The sequence below is a fragment of the Bactrocera neohumeralis genome, chromosome 5 (assembly GCF_024586455.1).
Source record: "Bactrocera neohumeralis isolate Rockhampton chromosome 5, APGP_CSIRO_Bneo_wtdbg2-racon-allhic-juicebox.fasta_v2, whole genome shotgun sequence".
NCBI lineage: Eukaryota > Metazoa > Arthropoda > Insecta > Diptera > Tephritidae > Bactrocera > Bactrocera neohumeralis.
The window spans coordinates 6193579-6210159 of NC_065922.1; the positions used below are offsets into that span (position 1 = coordinate 6193579).

The 16581-nt window shown below is 37.4% G+C and overlaps 1 protein-coding gene across 5 annotated transcripts in view; it reads right to left on the reverse strand.

Annotated features, from left to right (window-relative positions):
• LOC126758635 (uncharacterized) overlaps window positions 1-4919 on the reverse strand; it is a 148995-nt gene extending 144076 nt beyond the window's left edge. Inside the window, exons 1-2 of one of the 5 annotated variants that reach the window (XM_050472983.1) lie at window positions 4725-4919; window positions 2499-2924 (exon numbers count right to left, since the gene is read on the reverse strand). In XM_050472983.1, the coding sequence (XP_050328940.1) occupies window positions 2499-2765 (267 nt within the window). In that variant the 5' untranslated portion in view covers window positions 2766-2924; window positions 4725-4919. Of the gene's footprint in view, window positions 1-2498; window positions 2961-4702 lie in introns of all 5 variants that reach the window. The other 4 variants (XM_050472987.1, XM_050472985.1, XM_050472986.1 and 1 more) reach the window with 4 other exon arrangements.
• Window positions 4920-16581: the final 11662 nt, after the last annotated feature.

Consider the following 16581-nt stretch of genomic DNA (forward strand, 5'->3'; position numbering starts at 1 on the left):
AGCGAAAGCAATGACGATTACGAGATTCCACTTCCGCCCAATTCTTTTATGATACGAGTTACCATTCTCCTATGGGGAGGAAGGAATAGCCATCTTACGAAGAGATATTTTATTTAATAAATAAAAACATTACATTTACAGAATTTAATGTTCTCGAGTAATTGACAGTTGACTTTGAAAACTTTTGGGTTCCTTTGATTCTATAGCAGGTCTAAAAGGACCTCTGAAAAATTGCATTGTGTGGAAAATTTATTTGCTTAAATTTATTTCGAATCCAAAAACCAAAATAAAAAACACACATTATATTAATAGAAAGATATAGGCAAAGAAAAAAATGTATTCATAATTTTAATTTTGAAAAAAAAAAAATTAATTAAAAGTTGTTTTGTGTGAGAAAATTTACATTTTAGAGTGGCAAAAATCGAAATTGTTATTAAAAACTTTATTGCTGCCATCATTACCACAAAATATACATATCGTATTTACAAAAGATATGTGAAAATTTCAATTGGGTTGGTCCAACCGTAAAATTTAGCCTCACCGACTCTGAAAACAGCATTTTGAGAAAAACGCATTTCAAGTTTTGGGAGTTGATGACCCTAGGTTAAAAAATTCTTAGAAATACGCTCGTATCTTCGAAACTGTTTCCCGTAAAAAATTTAAACGAGGAATTAAAATACCTAACAGTTCCTTTGGAGGCAACAAAATATACTTTAGAAGAAATACCCTTTTTTCAATAACATAGAATTAATATTACGGCGAGGTTACAAAAAGCTTTAAGCAATATGTGAGAGAATATATGACGAGCAGCCTTATAGACCAATATTCACTTAAAATATGGTCTGCTAAGTAACCACTAACTGAAACCTTAACATATGTTTTTTGACAGAAGTTTGTAAATAAGTAAAAGCATCAAAAATCGGCATTGAGTTCTGTCGACTAAAGTCGACTTTAGGTTCCTTGTATGAAAAACGAGGAAATAATACTATCAGAGTTTCTTCTTAACTTTAAAGTAATTCATTTGATTAATAGAGTATATAAGATTAAGTTAGGTATAATCCCACTTGGTCTGCTAGAGACGCTTGTCTTTTGTGATGTCAGAACTCCTAAGTGCGGATCAAAGGGACCGTCGTATAACTACCTAACGCCAAGAGCCAGCAACACATTTTTTGAGCTGAAATTTGATTAGTAAATAAATGTAAATAAATATTTGAAAATTAAATAAATACACGATAGAAAATATTAGAAATAAAAAATTATATATTTTTTTTAACACCAGAACTTGCAAGTCAACACTGTAAACTAATATTTCCGATGTTTCCGAAATAATTGTACCTCAAATACTTTTGAACTGTGCGCACATACAAATGGGCAGGACAGCTCATCTAATACAACTTCCCTCAAATGCGGCTATATATGCAACATACAATTGTATTTGGCAGTACTATATTTTCATTAGTCGAAGGCGCCCTGATGTGATTGCCCTGCAGGCATTTGAAATGCAACTGTCCACAAATTACAGCGAAGCCTCCCCCAGCAGCGCACAGCACAGGGAAGCAGACGAAATGAAGCTTGCTTGATAGACGAGGGCCGGAGACCTACGGATATGGGCTAAGGGCTATGGACTTTTGCCATGCTGCGTGTGCTGTCAGTGTATGCGAGCGCTTATGCACTTCATACGACCGAGTTCTGCATACCAACTATGTACCGTAATACACAAGCAAGTTAAGGTAGTGTTTGGTGAGTGGGTTGACGAGTTGATTTGTTTTTCCAACTGCTTAAAATTCTAAGCGAGTACAAAATTAAAACATGAAAATGCGAAATGAAAACATTTTCTCCGCTGCATGGCTCAGGCACATAGCCACAGTAGTGCGGGTGGGAATATAAATGCAGAGTTAAGGATCAGGGAATGAGTAGGGGGACTTATTGTTGGTTGGATGTGGGTTAAGCTATGTTGCAAATACTTAGTCACTCACACGTGAGGCCTGCCAAGTCGAGGCTTGCTTGCCGCAGGCTTCATGAGGCATATGTGCGTATGTGTTTGTGCGTCCAGCAACCCCTTTGGCAAGCGTTGTGGCAAGCAACCCGCATCTGAGGCAAACAAACATATGTGCGCGTGTGCGTGTGGCATTTTGCGGCACATACAAGTACATTGCGTGTGTATTGGAGTGCAACAACGCCGAAAATAATCCAACAAATCCATCAAAGTAATTGCGGAAATTCGCAAAAGCAAAAGGAAAAAAAATCATTGAAAAAAAAAACAAAAATAACAAATTGAATAGGATTCCATCAATGCGGCGCATAAAGGGATTTGCTATCAATTCTATTTAATGCTCCCCTCGACTACATGAAAACATGTGTTGCAAAAGCAACACACACGCACACACACATGTGAATGGTGTATGCATGTGCCTTCAAAGATGTTTATTTTGTTTTGATGCACATATTTTCCTGTTTCTCTTTTGTTTATTATAAAAAGTGCTTATCTTTGTACTCACCATGGCCCAACAAGCGCGGCGGCATGCCACACGTCGCGTTTGTCCACGCGGGTCTGACAGACTCAATTGCAGTGAGTTTCTCGCATTGTCCGCCATACCAGGATAATCACCTGCTGGCGAAAGCGGGCTGGCTTGCACCGCATTGCCGCACAAACTGGCCACGCAGCCCACGAAGAACAGTGTCAGCCAGCGCCTGTGTGTAGTGGGTGCCAGCTTCGTTGAAGTGGCGCTGTAGTAGGCTGCACCTGTGGCAGCTATATGTGGCATGTTGAGATTGTTTTGCTTTTCTTTTTTAAATTCAATTGTGTCTTTATTTGTTTTTTCACGCTTTTGAATTGTTATATGTTTTAGGTCGAGTTCTTCAAACACTTTTTTGTGTACTTTGAGTTCTTTGAGATCATTTGTGTTTCACTGCTTGCTTTTAATCTGCAAGCAAAATGCGTTTGTTATATTAGGGCCTGACTGATTGTAAAAAAATTATATATGCTTCCCAATATCGCTCCTAAGTGGCAGTGATCGAACTGTAAAGGTAGTGTTCGCTTTAAATAAAAAACTTTTTAAGAAAAGCCCTAAGCTAGCCCATATTTTCATTTCCTTACTACTCCGAGATTTTCCAATATTAATTTGAAACAGTTCAGTACCGCTTCCAGTATTGCTTTGTAATTGAGTTTTTCAATGTTAATTCCTATGCATAGTCTCTGAACTCAATAAAAATCACACTCTTAATATATAAAAAATACGTGTCACGTTGTTTGTCCGCGTTGGACTCCTAAACCACTGAACCGATTTTAGTAAAATTTGGCACCCTGTGTCCAGTTCGAACCAACTTAGAAGATAGGACAGTGAAAACAATTCATAAATAAAAAATACAGTGAAAGCTCTATTAAATGGACGCTTTATTAAGCGGACACCTCCATTAACCATGCACATTGTTGAAGTTTATTAAGAACAATCTATTAAGCGGACAACTCTTTTAACTGGACAGAAAGGCTGGTAACCAGACATTAAGAAAGCAGCCTTAAATTCGTTATTTTTTCCAATGAAATTTATTTTTGATTAGTTAATATTGAAAAGAAGTTGGGATTTTCTAATCTTAATGCTAACTAAAATCCCAATTGGTATCACAAATGAATTTCCAATAAGAAAACAAACAAAATTAATTTTGAAAATATCTCAAACCGCGCACTATATGGCAATAAGTTAAATCATTTTTCTCTGAATTAAAAAACAAAATTATTTAACAAACATTCTACTTATTATACAAAAATTTTTTGTTAACCAATTTTTCAGTTGATTTCTCACTAGAATTTGTTTAAATATTTGCATGAAATCGCAAATAACTATTTGAAAGGCTCTTAAGGTCATTATAACTTATAACTTTATGAGACTACATGAATCATTAACTGTAATTCCATATCTTGCGCGCTTACAGCCAATTTATTTATTTATAAACTTATGGCTTATATGTAATTAGAAAATTTGATTTTCGAGTTTTAAAAATAAATTTTTGTTCTCAAGTAACAGTAAATTTAGTTTTGCATGCAGAGACCGCAAAAAACATACTCAAATCAGCTGATACTGAGATGCAAACTAACAGCATGGAGTCTGCAGTAAATATTAATAAAATGTTGTCAACTAATATTTTTTTATTAATATTAAATTTTCAATAAATTTGTTTTAACTTAACGCTAATAGTTTATTTTATCAAAAAAAACACAGCTAAGATACCGTCAAGAGTTATATTTCCCTATGAATCTCCAATTTTATGCAAAATTTTTCCCACTACTGGGAATTGGAGTTGCCATATTGTGTTTGAAAAATGCCTATACTGCCAACTACAACTACATCTTACTTGCTAACTAAGTCAACAACAATTTAATTATTGTTTTCTTTTATTAATTGTGAGTTCTTATCACACTTTGCCACAAGCAACAACAAAAAGATCGCTTTATCGTTTTCAATTTTGTTTATATTTATTCACGCAATCGATTTTGCACACCCGATTGTGCCGTTTGCCCTCGCATCGCGTGAATAACACGTTTGGCGCTCACTGACCTCCAAAGCAACAACTACAATAAACAATAAGACCACCAACAACAAAGCGCAAAACAACACGAACGGTGTCACGCTTTAATCGCAGTTTAATCGACCGCTTCAAAACGTGATTTTTTCTCAAAGCCTTCTACACCAGAACACACACACACCTAACCAACCGGCGGTACACACCTCTATATTCACTTTTTGCAAACCGCTAGAGCCAGCGAAATTTGTGGCACAGCCAAAAAAAAAACGAACAAACAAGATGATTTCTAAAACAGCACAATATCTTTTCTTTCAATCCAGCAGCAAATAATCAAAACACCGACGGCTTTGCGACTCGCTCACACGCACTACAACTACTGTCGATACAACCGAAACCTCGGGGAGTCTACACTAAACTGTGTTTTGCAGAAATTTTCTACAAAATCGACACGACAGCACCGAAGTCCAGACGCCGACAGCGCTGCCATCGTCGTTTATCGTCGGTATACGGCGAACTAGTGCCACAACAACAATGCACAGGCAAAACCAGCCTGCATATACAGCCAGAGCTAAGCCAGAGTCATCCCGGGCAGGCTGACAGGCAAACCCGAATCTACAAACAATGCCACCACCACAAGATGCTCATAGAACCCAGCCACACTAATTGGATTATTTTGTGGAGAGTAGGAGAGCAGCAGCGCAAGCCATCGTCAAGCTGCCGTTGTGGCTGACGCCAGCAGCGACGTTGACCGTCAGTGCAGCCTAGCCGAAGTGCTGCACACCACCCTTTACGCAGCAGCTATTGCAGCGCCACTAACCTTCGCTGAGGTTAAACGCCAGCATGCAGCGAAAGTTGGTCTAGTTCGGCGCTGCTAGAAAATAGCTGTAGCATGCAGCCGCTGCTCTACAGCGCCGACTGCAGAAGAAATTCTCCACTTGCAACAGCTCAAGTCCCCATTTACAGCGTCTGCATGCTTTTAATAGTGCGCAAGTGCAAAGCGAACTCAAACACAACATGTTGCAGGAGCAGCTGAACTTGGGGCTCCATCCATTTGCCTGGCCCCTGCAGCGATTTCGAATTATTTACGAACATGTTCGAGTTGTTTTGCCTTCAATACTTTTCGTTGTGTTGGGCATGTTTGCGTCCAGCACAGCTGTTAATTTGTTGCTTTAGCAGCATAGCGACATTGTTGTTGTCTTGTGGCTCTTCTGTTCGATGTTGTAATGGGGCTGCTTACTGTATTGCATTGGTTGTCGTAGCTAATTGGAATTGTGTTAGTGCCGACGTCGACCGCTGTGTGTCGCTCCAGCTCGTCAGTTGGATTTTGCATAGAGCGCATGAAATATTACAAAAATTCTACAAATTATTACAACAAACATGGATCAAATTTATTTCGATGAGGTTTGAGAAATTTTTAGATCTCAACTGCTCTTGACATTCATTCCATAAATTGTTTTGGAAAAGAAAAATTTGGCCCTTTCTATAAACCTCTAACAGAAAATTAAATCAAAAATAACAAAAAGTTATAAAAAACCACATATTATTATTTTTACCCTGAACCGGGTGTTTTAAGTTCTTGCTTAAAAGAAAGCGACAGAAATCATAGAAAATATGTATAGATAATAGGCTATTACCAGTTGAAATGCTTGAACGAGTAATCGAAAATTGGTCTGAATGGATGGACCATCTGAGACATAGCCGCGGTCAACATTTGAAAGAGAAAATCTTCAAAAAATAAATGCCAAAGAATGTTCTTTCGAACGATAATAAACATCCCCATTAAATTTGAAGATTGTGTGTTTTTTCTTTAAAAAAGTAGGGAACCGCGAAATGGATTTATAAATGATCAGCATGACAAGTGAGTCGCTTTAGCCATGGCAGTCTGTCCGTCTATCTGTATATACGCGGACTAGTCCCACAATTTTTGGATTTCGAACTGAAAGCTACCCATTTTCAGATTCGTCGATTACGAATTACTATAGGATATAGTTTCTATAGAAAACGTTCGGTAAAAATCAACTTTTTTATTTGAAAATATATGTATGTATCTTCACGAAATTAATTGATAGATTTTTGTTCAAAGCTAGGCTACATTCTCCTTTTTGTTGCTCAATGAACACATAGCTGTCATACAAACTGACCGAACAGAGTCAATATAAAGGTAATTTTTTCTTATTAAGTAATCTTACTTCGACATGCAAGTCACTATATGAACGTATACAAACCATGCTAGAAAAAAGTAGCAATACATTTTTCGTTTAATTAAACTGTTGGCCGGCTATGTTTTTAGGCTTAGTTATACCTATATTTGCCCCTGTAAAAGCAGGTGTTTCAGCTTTAGACTAACCGAAGTTGACCGGTTTTCTGATCACTATTTAGAGCCCCATTGACATTTCCAATTTGATTCCAAAGTTTTCTGAAGCCGTGAAGTAATTCTGTTTTTCCTCTTCCTTATTGACGTAGACACCGCTTACTTGGTTATAACCAGGATTACAATAGCGCGCCAGTCGTTCTTCCTTCTCGCTGTTTGGCGCCAATTAGAGGTTCCAAGTGTAACCTGGTCTTTCCAGCGGAGAGGAGGTTTATCTGTTTATCCCGGCAGGTACTGCGTCGAATACTTTCAGAGCTGGAGTGTTTTCGTCCATCCGGACAACATGACTTAGCCAGCGTAGCCGCTGTCTTTTAATTCGCTGAACTATGTCAATGTCGTCGTATATCTAGTACAGCTCATCGTTCCATCGACTGCGGTATTCACCGTTGGCGATGTACAAAGGACCATAAATCCTCCGCAGAACCTTTCTTTCGGAAACTCTGCACCATGTAGCAGAACGGGGATGAAGAGTGACTCGTAGAATTTAGTCTTTGTTCGTCGAGAGAGGACAATTGCCTACTTAGTCTGATAAGCACCTGTTTGCAAGAATTAATCTGCGTTGGATTTCGAGGCTGACGTTGTTGTTGGTCCTAATGCTGTTTCCAAAATAGGTGAAATTATCTAATTGAGCTACTATTGAAAAACAGTTTTCGATATCTTAGAAGTATATTAGTTTGGACATTCAAACTCCCCTCTTGTAGATACATCCCTTCTTCGAACGATTTGTGAAAGGATTTGTCGAGAATTTGAAGTTATGATGTTATTCTGGATTAGCCACTAATCACCTCTTAGCAGCTTGCGACTTTTCTAATATCGCTGATTTAAAATTTTAACAAATTCAAGAGAGAAATGAGAAGCGTGGTGGCATATTTAGATGTTTTAAGCTGTACTCTTTGATTTAACTTGGTTTATTATACAGTAAAAGAGTGATTGCGTATTCTTTATAAAATGGCATAAAAGCTCTTACTCTTTAACATTTTCATAATCTGGTATAAGCCAGAAGCGAATATAAGAACATCTTATACATGTATGTAAGTCGATTAGGAGGGGAAATGTTCCAAAACTTGAAGATAGACTTCCTAAACTCTTTAGTCTCTTCTAATTCAAACTTTTCGCTGCAAATATTTTTTGAGACTGAATATTAAAAGTTTATAGTTGTGTTTAGTTGGGAAAGCTTGGACTAGCCGTGGTAAAATTTAAATTTGAATTTCATTTGATCGTATGCCTCTTTTCGTCTGAGCAGTAGTACTAATAGCTCTACTCCTTTTATTTTCATTATCAGTCTTAGCAAGAGCTATAACAATGATATTAACAGACCAAAATTTAAGTACTTCTTTCTTCAACCCAGCAGGAGGAGGAGATCCCATTCTATACCAACATTTATTTTGATTCTTTGGACACCCGAAAATGTACATTTTAAATTTTCCCCGGATTTGGAATAATATCTCAAATTATTAGTCAAGAATCAGGTAAAAAAGAAACTTTCGCGTCCTTAAGAATAATTTATGCTATTATAGCAATTCTTATTCTAGGATTAATTGTATAAGCTCATCACATGTTTACAATAGCAATAGACGTTGATGTACGAGCATACTTTATTTCAGCCACAATAATTATTGCTGTACCTACAAGTATTAAAAATTTTTGTTGATTGCACTTCATGGTACATAATTAAATTACTCCCCAACTATATCTTGAGCCTTTGGATTTGTGTTCTTATTTACAGTAGGAGGATTCACAGGAGTTGTCCTTGCTAATTCTCGATTTTCGCGTTTTTTATTAGTGATCTTGAATGGCGGTAAATCTAGCCGATCACACATTTTTTTCAGGATTTCGCTTTGGCCGTTCCAGTTTTTCTAGTTGCTATACGTCAAACCTGGCAGATCCAGTCAACTGTCAATGTCTGGTATGTGATTTACGCTCTCAATTTGACATGAAAAATAACAAAAGTTTGGCTTTTCTCTTTGAAATCTCCAAATATGAAAATACATATGACTTTTTTTTTAATCACAGAAATTAATAAACCAATTGCTTCTCAAAAAGCTGACAAATGCTAAAGTATATTTCAATAGAATGTGCTGTCATTCTTTACCCTTCTTAGTTATTGAAATTTCAAAAGAATGAGCATTCGTATATTAAGCAGCCAATAAAATAAATCCCGAGCAATTAAGCTTTCAACAAGTTGCCATAAGGTGGCAACGATATGCTTTTGTACATACAGATATAAATACTTATGCATATTAATAGACATATGTTTAAATATATACATACATGCATATACATATATATGAGTTTTTCTGATATCCATTTCGCTTTGAAGCGGCGTGTGTGTGCGTGTTCTTGTACAAAAACATATGTACATCGTGTTTGGTTAAAAATTTGAACACACTTCGCGGCGATTTGTATTGTGTGCGGCAGCCATAATGAATGGCATTGTCCCCGCAAGCTGTAAATTCATTATTAGCAACTGATCTTTTTCGGCGATAAGTGGCAAGAAAATAAATAACAAATCACAAATGAAAACGACTCATTGAGCGTATTGTTCGAAATCTAAGCGCAGCGTAGAAACCTATTGAGCTTTGTTAATTTTCGGCTAAGCAGCATAAATACGGGCAGGCACACATACATACCTACACATGCAAGTATTTTGGAATAAAATATAAATCAGCTTAAAATGCAAATAAAAGAATTTAAAAAAGCTTTAAAGTGGAACTTAGTCAAACCGAAACACTTACATATATGTGATATATAGATACATATGTACATATGTATATGGTAGCGTTAAATATAAAGCTGGGAACTCGAAGCGAAGCAATTCGAATTAAAATTTAGTACGAAATTAAAAACCCAACACAATAGACCACAATAGAAGGCGAACAAAGGCAGCAACAAAAGAGTTGACAAAATGGATTTACATATGTATCTTAAACAGTGCCAACAAACGCCGCAATAAATCTTAGCAAATGAAATTGTACATCAAATTAATCAAGACTCAGCCAAAGGCAGTGCCTTTCGAATGTTGTTGCTTTGTTTTTGTGCGCTTTCGGCGAGTGATAAAGCTATAGCTGCAGATAATGAAATTGAAATTAAGGCGTTTATCGCTTAACTCCACACACACGCGCACACACATACACACACCCGACTGCAGTTATGTGTGTCACCTGAAACGACCTGCTGCCAGTCCATAAACAATGTCGCCTGTCACTTCGAATGACTATTTCCACGTGTGTTTTCCCGATTCCACGAAATACTTTTGACTAAATTACGAACTGATTACCGATTACATTAAACAAAAATCACAGAAACTGAGACACACCGAGCCAACTGGTGGCGAGTAGGTAGGAGACGAGCGCAAGATAGTTCAATAAAATATTCATATCTACAGCGAGTAGCTGCTCGGCAGATACAAAACAAAATCGAAAGCCATAAATACTGAATGGGCGCGATAAAGAAACTGTTCAACCGGTCGACTGCTGGATTAGTGGACTTGTCGGCTATTGGTGTCGATAAAAATTTACAAAATGCCTACGACAGCAAGCGACTCAGAGATCACACCAACAACAACGAGCGGGAATTAGTCGGAATAATAAAAATAGTTAACATACTATATGTTGACAAGTGAACAAAACGAGACTGGCATAAAATACACGTTGCCACAATAGAAACAAAAGGTGAAGTTTCAAAATAGCCATTCATGTTCGTTTTTATGCACTGACTTGTGAGTTCGGCTTACCCTTTTCGTGATAAGATTGTTCTCTCGCCATTGTAAATTTGTTAAAATTATTTTCTGATTGCATATAAATGGGAAGTTTACTTTATGGGCTTGAATATACCCGATTGGGTCAGTATTTCTCCAAGTTTCATCTTCCATCGTCAACTGGTACGCGTCGAGGGCATATCTTAGCCAGTGTGGACTTTAAAAGTGAATTGGGTTATATATGATGGCATAGCAGCCTACTTCTCCATTTGTTAACATTTTCAACGCTGCATATACAGAAGAGTTCACAATTGCCTCGCAGAATACGTCCTCCTTGAATTTACGGGCGAACGCATTTTTTCGATTAAGTGGTTCAACTAGATGGAGCCATGTGTAGAAGTTGGCACAAGTGAGGGAAGTTCTCTAAGCGTCATTCACTTGGGAGTGGCCAAATATGATTATTTTATATAAGGCTCAAGCAGCTCTAGACTCCCGGTCTTAAACCAAGCATCCTCTTTCTCTTTCACTCGCCCATAACCGCCTAAGCGGTGTGTACGTTAATAAAGAATACTAATCGGTTCAGCGTTTGCTTGAAAAACTTCAAGGCCGGCATGACTTTAGATATTGAAGCTGATTCCGAGATTGATGGGTGAAGAATCAATTTGCCAAATACTGAGTAAATTTCTAACAAATTTTGAAGGTTCTTAAAAATATTTTTGTGATTGTGATGTTACAATCTATCTCTTGTACAACGGCCACACCATTGTGCAGAACGTAGATTCCATTCCAGCCGGCTCTCTCCATTAAAAAGTTTCGAGAGATGTTCTCTGCAAATTTTGCGTATATTCTCGAGGTCATGCGCCAAATTTTCTTACTCATTCTGGCAGTAATTGTCGGTATCTTTCTCATCGCCTCCCATTCAAATTTAGTCTCTCCCTTTCTTCCTTTCCTGTTCCTTCACGATTCGTTTTAAGACTGACATCAGACGACATAGCAAATTGAAGTTTGATTTTAATATTCTTTTCTCGATTTTGTTTGTACTTCTCTCTCGCTTCGCCATTTCTGAAGTATGTAGTATTTGAAATAGTAATAAAAATTTATCTACAGCGAGGTTTTGGTGAATCTCCATAATATGTAATATCATTCTAAGTAAAACTTTGTACCCTTATATAAATACTAATAACTGTACAAATTACCTCATTTAGAATCATTTGCAGCACTAATATGATCCGCCTTTTCACCAGGCTTATCTTCCAGCCCCATCTCTGACATTAATTTCACAGATTTCTTCATAAAAATCTCCATTAAGAGATCACTCGTTGAATGAGCAGCAACAAATGTGCCTCTAATCTGTCACTCAACAAGCTAGACACACAACTAATGTAACTAAATTATATACAAATATTTGTTTGTGTAATGTGAGTTAATCTTTATGTTCAATCTTAATTCAAACTAAATATAATGGTTCCTAATTTCCCCTGCTAAATATGCGAAACAGCCGAAGGTCCGAGTGCCGCACAGCTAAGCCTATAATTTACATGTTTAATTAAGTGTCAAATAAAATACATAAAAGTTCATAATAAAACACAGAATATATGGTATGCAGAGCTTAAGTCTTCGCACAGGTTGTGTGGTTTCGTTGACCCACCGCCAGCCACAGTGGCTAATGTGACATTTTGGTCATAAAATCGTGAACACGTCCAAAAGTGGTTTGCATGGATTAGCAATTCCATTTGTGGCATATTAGTGCTTTCTCAAGAAATGTGACAAATTCACAAATTTACGAATGGTTTGGTATAAATATTCATACAACAAAGCCAATCAGTGCTTATTTCCTGCGAAATGTGCCGAATCGATTTTGAACGCAATTAAATTTATATATAACTAATTCTAGAATTTTTAGTGCAAATCAAAATTAAATCTTTATTTATGTATTAAAATATGTTTAGGATTTTTGTTGGTGTCTTTAACGTACTCTATATACATTATATAAAAATTAAACAAACAATTAGCATAATGTAAATTTCCGAGAAAACATCTGTCAGTAATAGTCTTTTTATAAAAAAAATGGACGGACTTACCACCGTCGGTTATTAAATTGAAAACCTTCCAAGCTGGAGTGTTCTCTTCCATCTGGATAACATGACCTAGCCAGCGCAGCCCCTGACTCTTGTTTCGCACTCTTGATTCGCTGAACTACATACGTTCATCGTTACATCTACTGCGATATTCGCCGTTGGCAAAGCGCAAAGGACAATAAATCTTCTGCAGAAACTTTCTCTTGAAGAAGTCACACTATAGGGAGTCTCCTTGTCTAAAACTTCGCTTAGGATCGAAAGGCTAGGATAGGTCCTTTCCGATCATGAGCTTTTTGTGTTACTCAACGTTAGCTTACATAGCCGTATTAGCTTTCCGGGGATACAAAGTTCAGACATGCGGCATAGAGGCAGTTAAGTAGCTTTAAAATGGACGAAGAAGTGGTGTATGTGGATCTTCTTTTCAAGGGTCTTTTCCAAGACTTGGGGTATGGTGAAAATCTGGTCGATAGTAGATTTTCAAGGTCTAAAGCCACACTGCTAAGATCCAATCAGTTTGTTGACGGTCGGCCCATCGGCCCGTCGGTCAGTTGACGGTCAGTTTTATTCTTTCCCATTCCTTATATGCAATGTTGAGGGGCTTATTCCACGGTAGTTGGCGTAGATTGTGGGGACCCACTGAAAAGCTCGGCCGGTAATCCATCGGCCCTGCTGCTTTGTTGTTTTTCAGGAGGGTAATTGCTATTCGAACCCCATCATATTTAGGCAGTGGCACATATATTCCATCGTCATCAATTGGGAATCGGGTTCGCTATCTCCAGATGTTACACTTTCACAGCCGTTCAGCAGTTTGGAGAAATGTTGCCTCCATAACTTCAGTATGCTCTAAATACCAGCCACTAGATCACTCTTTTGGGTCCTACAAGAGTAGTATCTGATTAGAGACTCAAAAATGTATGGAGAGTGATCGCTTATTTTTTATATCCATTCTCTCAGTTTCTCAAAAACGATGAGAGTTAGAAAGTTATAGAAACATCTCACGTTATTCGTACCATGGCTTTCCAGTAGCTGTGCTAGAAGTACATATGTTCGTAAATCATTGCTCTTATAAAAATGATGAATGTGACACAAACTAAATTGCTGGTAGATTATGTTTTTGTTCTTAAGATTTATTAGTTTTTTTCGCCTCTCCAACTTAACTTACATCCGATCCGATTCATTCTATCCGATTACGTTTAAATAAATGGGATCACCTGCCAATACCTTTAAACTAACTAATCCTGATATTCGAAAGAAATTCAAGACAGCAAAATATTTAAACTTGACAATATTAATCTTCTTCGCTCTCATTTAACAGTACAGCTGTCTTCACCTGTGTCACCGTGTCTTGTTTAAGGAAAAATTGTAGAAAAAAGCACGAATATTTGCACAAAAGGTGACACAAAGAATGCACGAAACATAAACACATAACACAGAAACGATAATAACAATAGCAGCAGCAGCAAACTGGAAGTCCTGGTCCATGAGACAGTCACTCAATTTAGGAAAACTGCCTTCGAGGAATTGCGAGAAATTCAAGCAACAATGTTTGCTTACTTCGTTGTGCAACAAAATTGTATTCCTCGGCAGAGCAAGGGGCGCCACATCCACACAAGTGAAATAAGTACATAAATGAAGGTTGACACAACAAAATGCGCACATACACACAACAGGTACATGCCCTCGAGTGGTGGGAGTAGCGGGCGTATGGTCTGCAGCTGGATGGCCCTTCCTTCCTTCTTTTGGCGCTGCTTGCGAATATTTTCTATCGAGCAAATATAAATATGCAGTGAGATAGCGAGAAGGTAAATATTGGAACGCAAATGAAGAACGCAATAAGAAATAAACATTCAATGATGCGTAGACAGACACACGCACACATGCGCACATGAAAGGTGTAAACACGCTGACTTCTCGTTAGGACAAGTGCACAGGATGCCGCTGTATGTCGTGTTCCATTACAAGGACACGCGGAAGCAAGCGCATGTAAGGCAAATCATGTGCGTGTTTGTGAATATATGCATATGTGTATATATGTATATCTGTATATGAATGACAATCGAATGTGAGCATTGTAATCTTAGTCCTTGCTGTGGAACGTTTTCTTATCAAAAAGCCCTGCAAGCATTTGTCCTTCCCTGTCTTCCCATGCTATTCGTAGTTTTCGTATCTCTTTGTTATTTTTTCAATGTTTTTGAGCAAAATAGAGGCTAAAATAAGAAAAAAGTTTAACATCGGTTGCACCGCCACTGGAATACCCATCAGAGGTAGAAATTTTCCATATAAGAAGCTGATTTTGATTGTTCAGTTCGTATGGCAGCTTTATGCTATAGATAAACCTCTAGAGGCAGAAAAGAACGTGTGAAAATTTTCAGATCGATATCTCTCTATGTGACTAGTTCGTGTAGGGTATAAAAATCGACACGAACGAACACCTTGCTTCACCACAAATGAAGGGCAATATTGGAAGCTATGTAAAAGAGATCGTAGAGAGTATAAAAAAACAGCGCTTGTCATGGAAGGAAACAAACAACGAAACTGGTAACGAAAACTTGTAATTTGCAAGCAAAGAAAGCCACTGCACAAAGGATAACAGCGAATGCAATAGCAACAATGTGCAACATTGAGACGCTAAGTCAGCGGCGTGAACAATGCTCGCACATTAAGGTAGATTGGATACACATATCATTCATTGAAGAAGTACCCTGCAGGAATATCATTCCAAGACTTTTTTAAAATCTGTATAGAAAGTACAATCCTTTAATCTAAAATGGTACTGTATTGACGAAATTCCCTCTAGAGCTCACGTATATTATGTCGTTTAAGGAAAACGACTTCGTTATACTTAACTGTACGATCTGTGCTTCGGATATTCAACTATAGTAAGTCTTGAAAAAGAAGTGTGAAAATCATAGCGTCTACTTTTCTCTGAATTAATAATCTAATTTCCTATTAGATGGCGAGGAAAAGCATTAGTTGCTAGATTTCTAATATTAAAACCAGTTTTAACTACCAAAAAGTGATTCTGGGTGTTTTATTACAAAATGTATGGTTCAAAAGAAGTAATTTACATATTTTCGATTGAATTAAGTTACTTACAACGAAGAGAGAAGAAATTGAATTCTACTTGGATGTACGTAAGTTTCTTAGAGGGTATGAACTATTCGGTATCAGTTAATTATTCTTATACCGAAATATTTTAAAATCTTACTACATTTTGTTATTGAATAAGAAGTCAGTAATCTTAATACACTCTACGCTATAACAACACAAATAACGGCTTGAAGTTTAGACTCTGAAGGTGCCGTTTCACTTGTTCATATATCGAGTTGGGTGCAGATACTGATAGCTTTCGTGCATATTGATCAGTGGTATTAGCAATTACTCTTATTGTACTAGACGAATTTGTCCTAAATTCCACTGAAGAGCTCGAACGCGATCAATACTGTACGTTAAGATATGCATCTCTTAGCAACCCTTTCTTCACGGAAGGAGATACACTCCAGTCCATAGCGAAGCAATATGTTCAATCAGTTGAGGGGTTGGATAAAGTATTCATGCGTGCTGTGGCTATTGTCTGCCTTTACTGCAATGGTGTAGGAGGAAGTGCAGCTCGCTTAGATCTGAGCCAAAACGAACGGGGGGAAATAAACGATTTAGAGCAAAAAACCGAAAACAACAATGGCAAAGCATACAAAATTGGAAACGCGTGGAAGCAGAAATGCAATATTGCGTTGCCCTATTACTGGTGCTTAGTAAGCTTACATACATAAGCGATTACAAAGCAATCGAAATTTGATGTTGAGGTTGGCAACAATGTAACTTTATGTGTAACACATCGCCATGCGACTGATCTAACATTGTTTATATACGTCAACTGTCTTTGACTACATTGCTGCACCCTGTATAAGTCATCA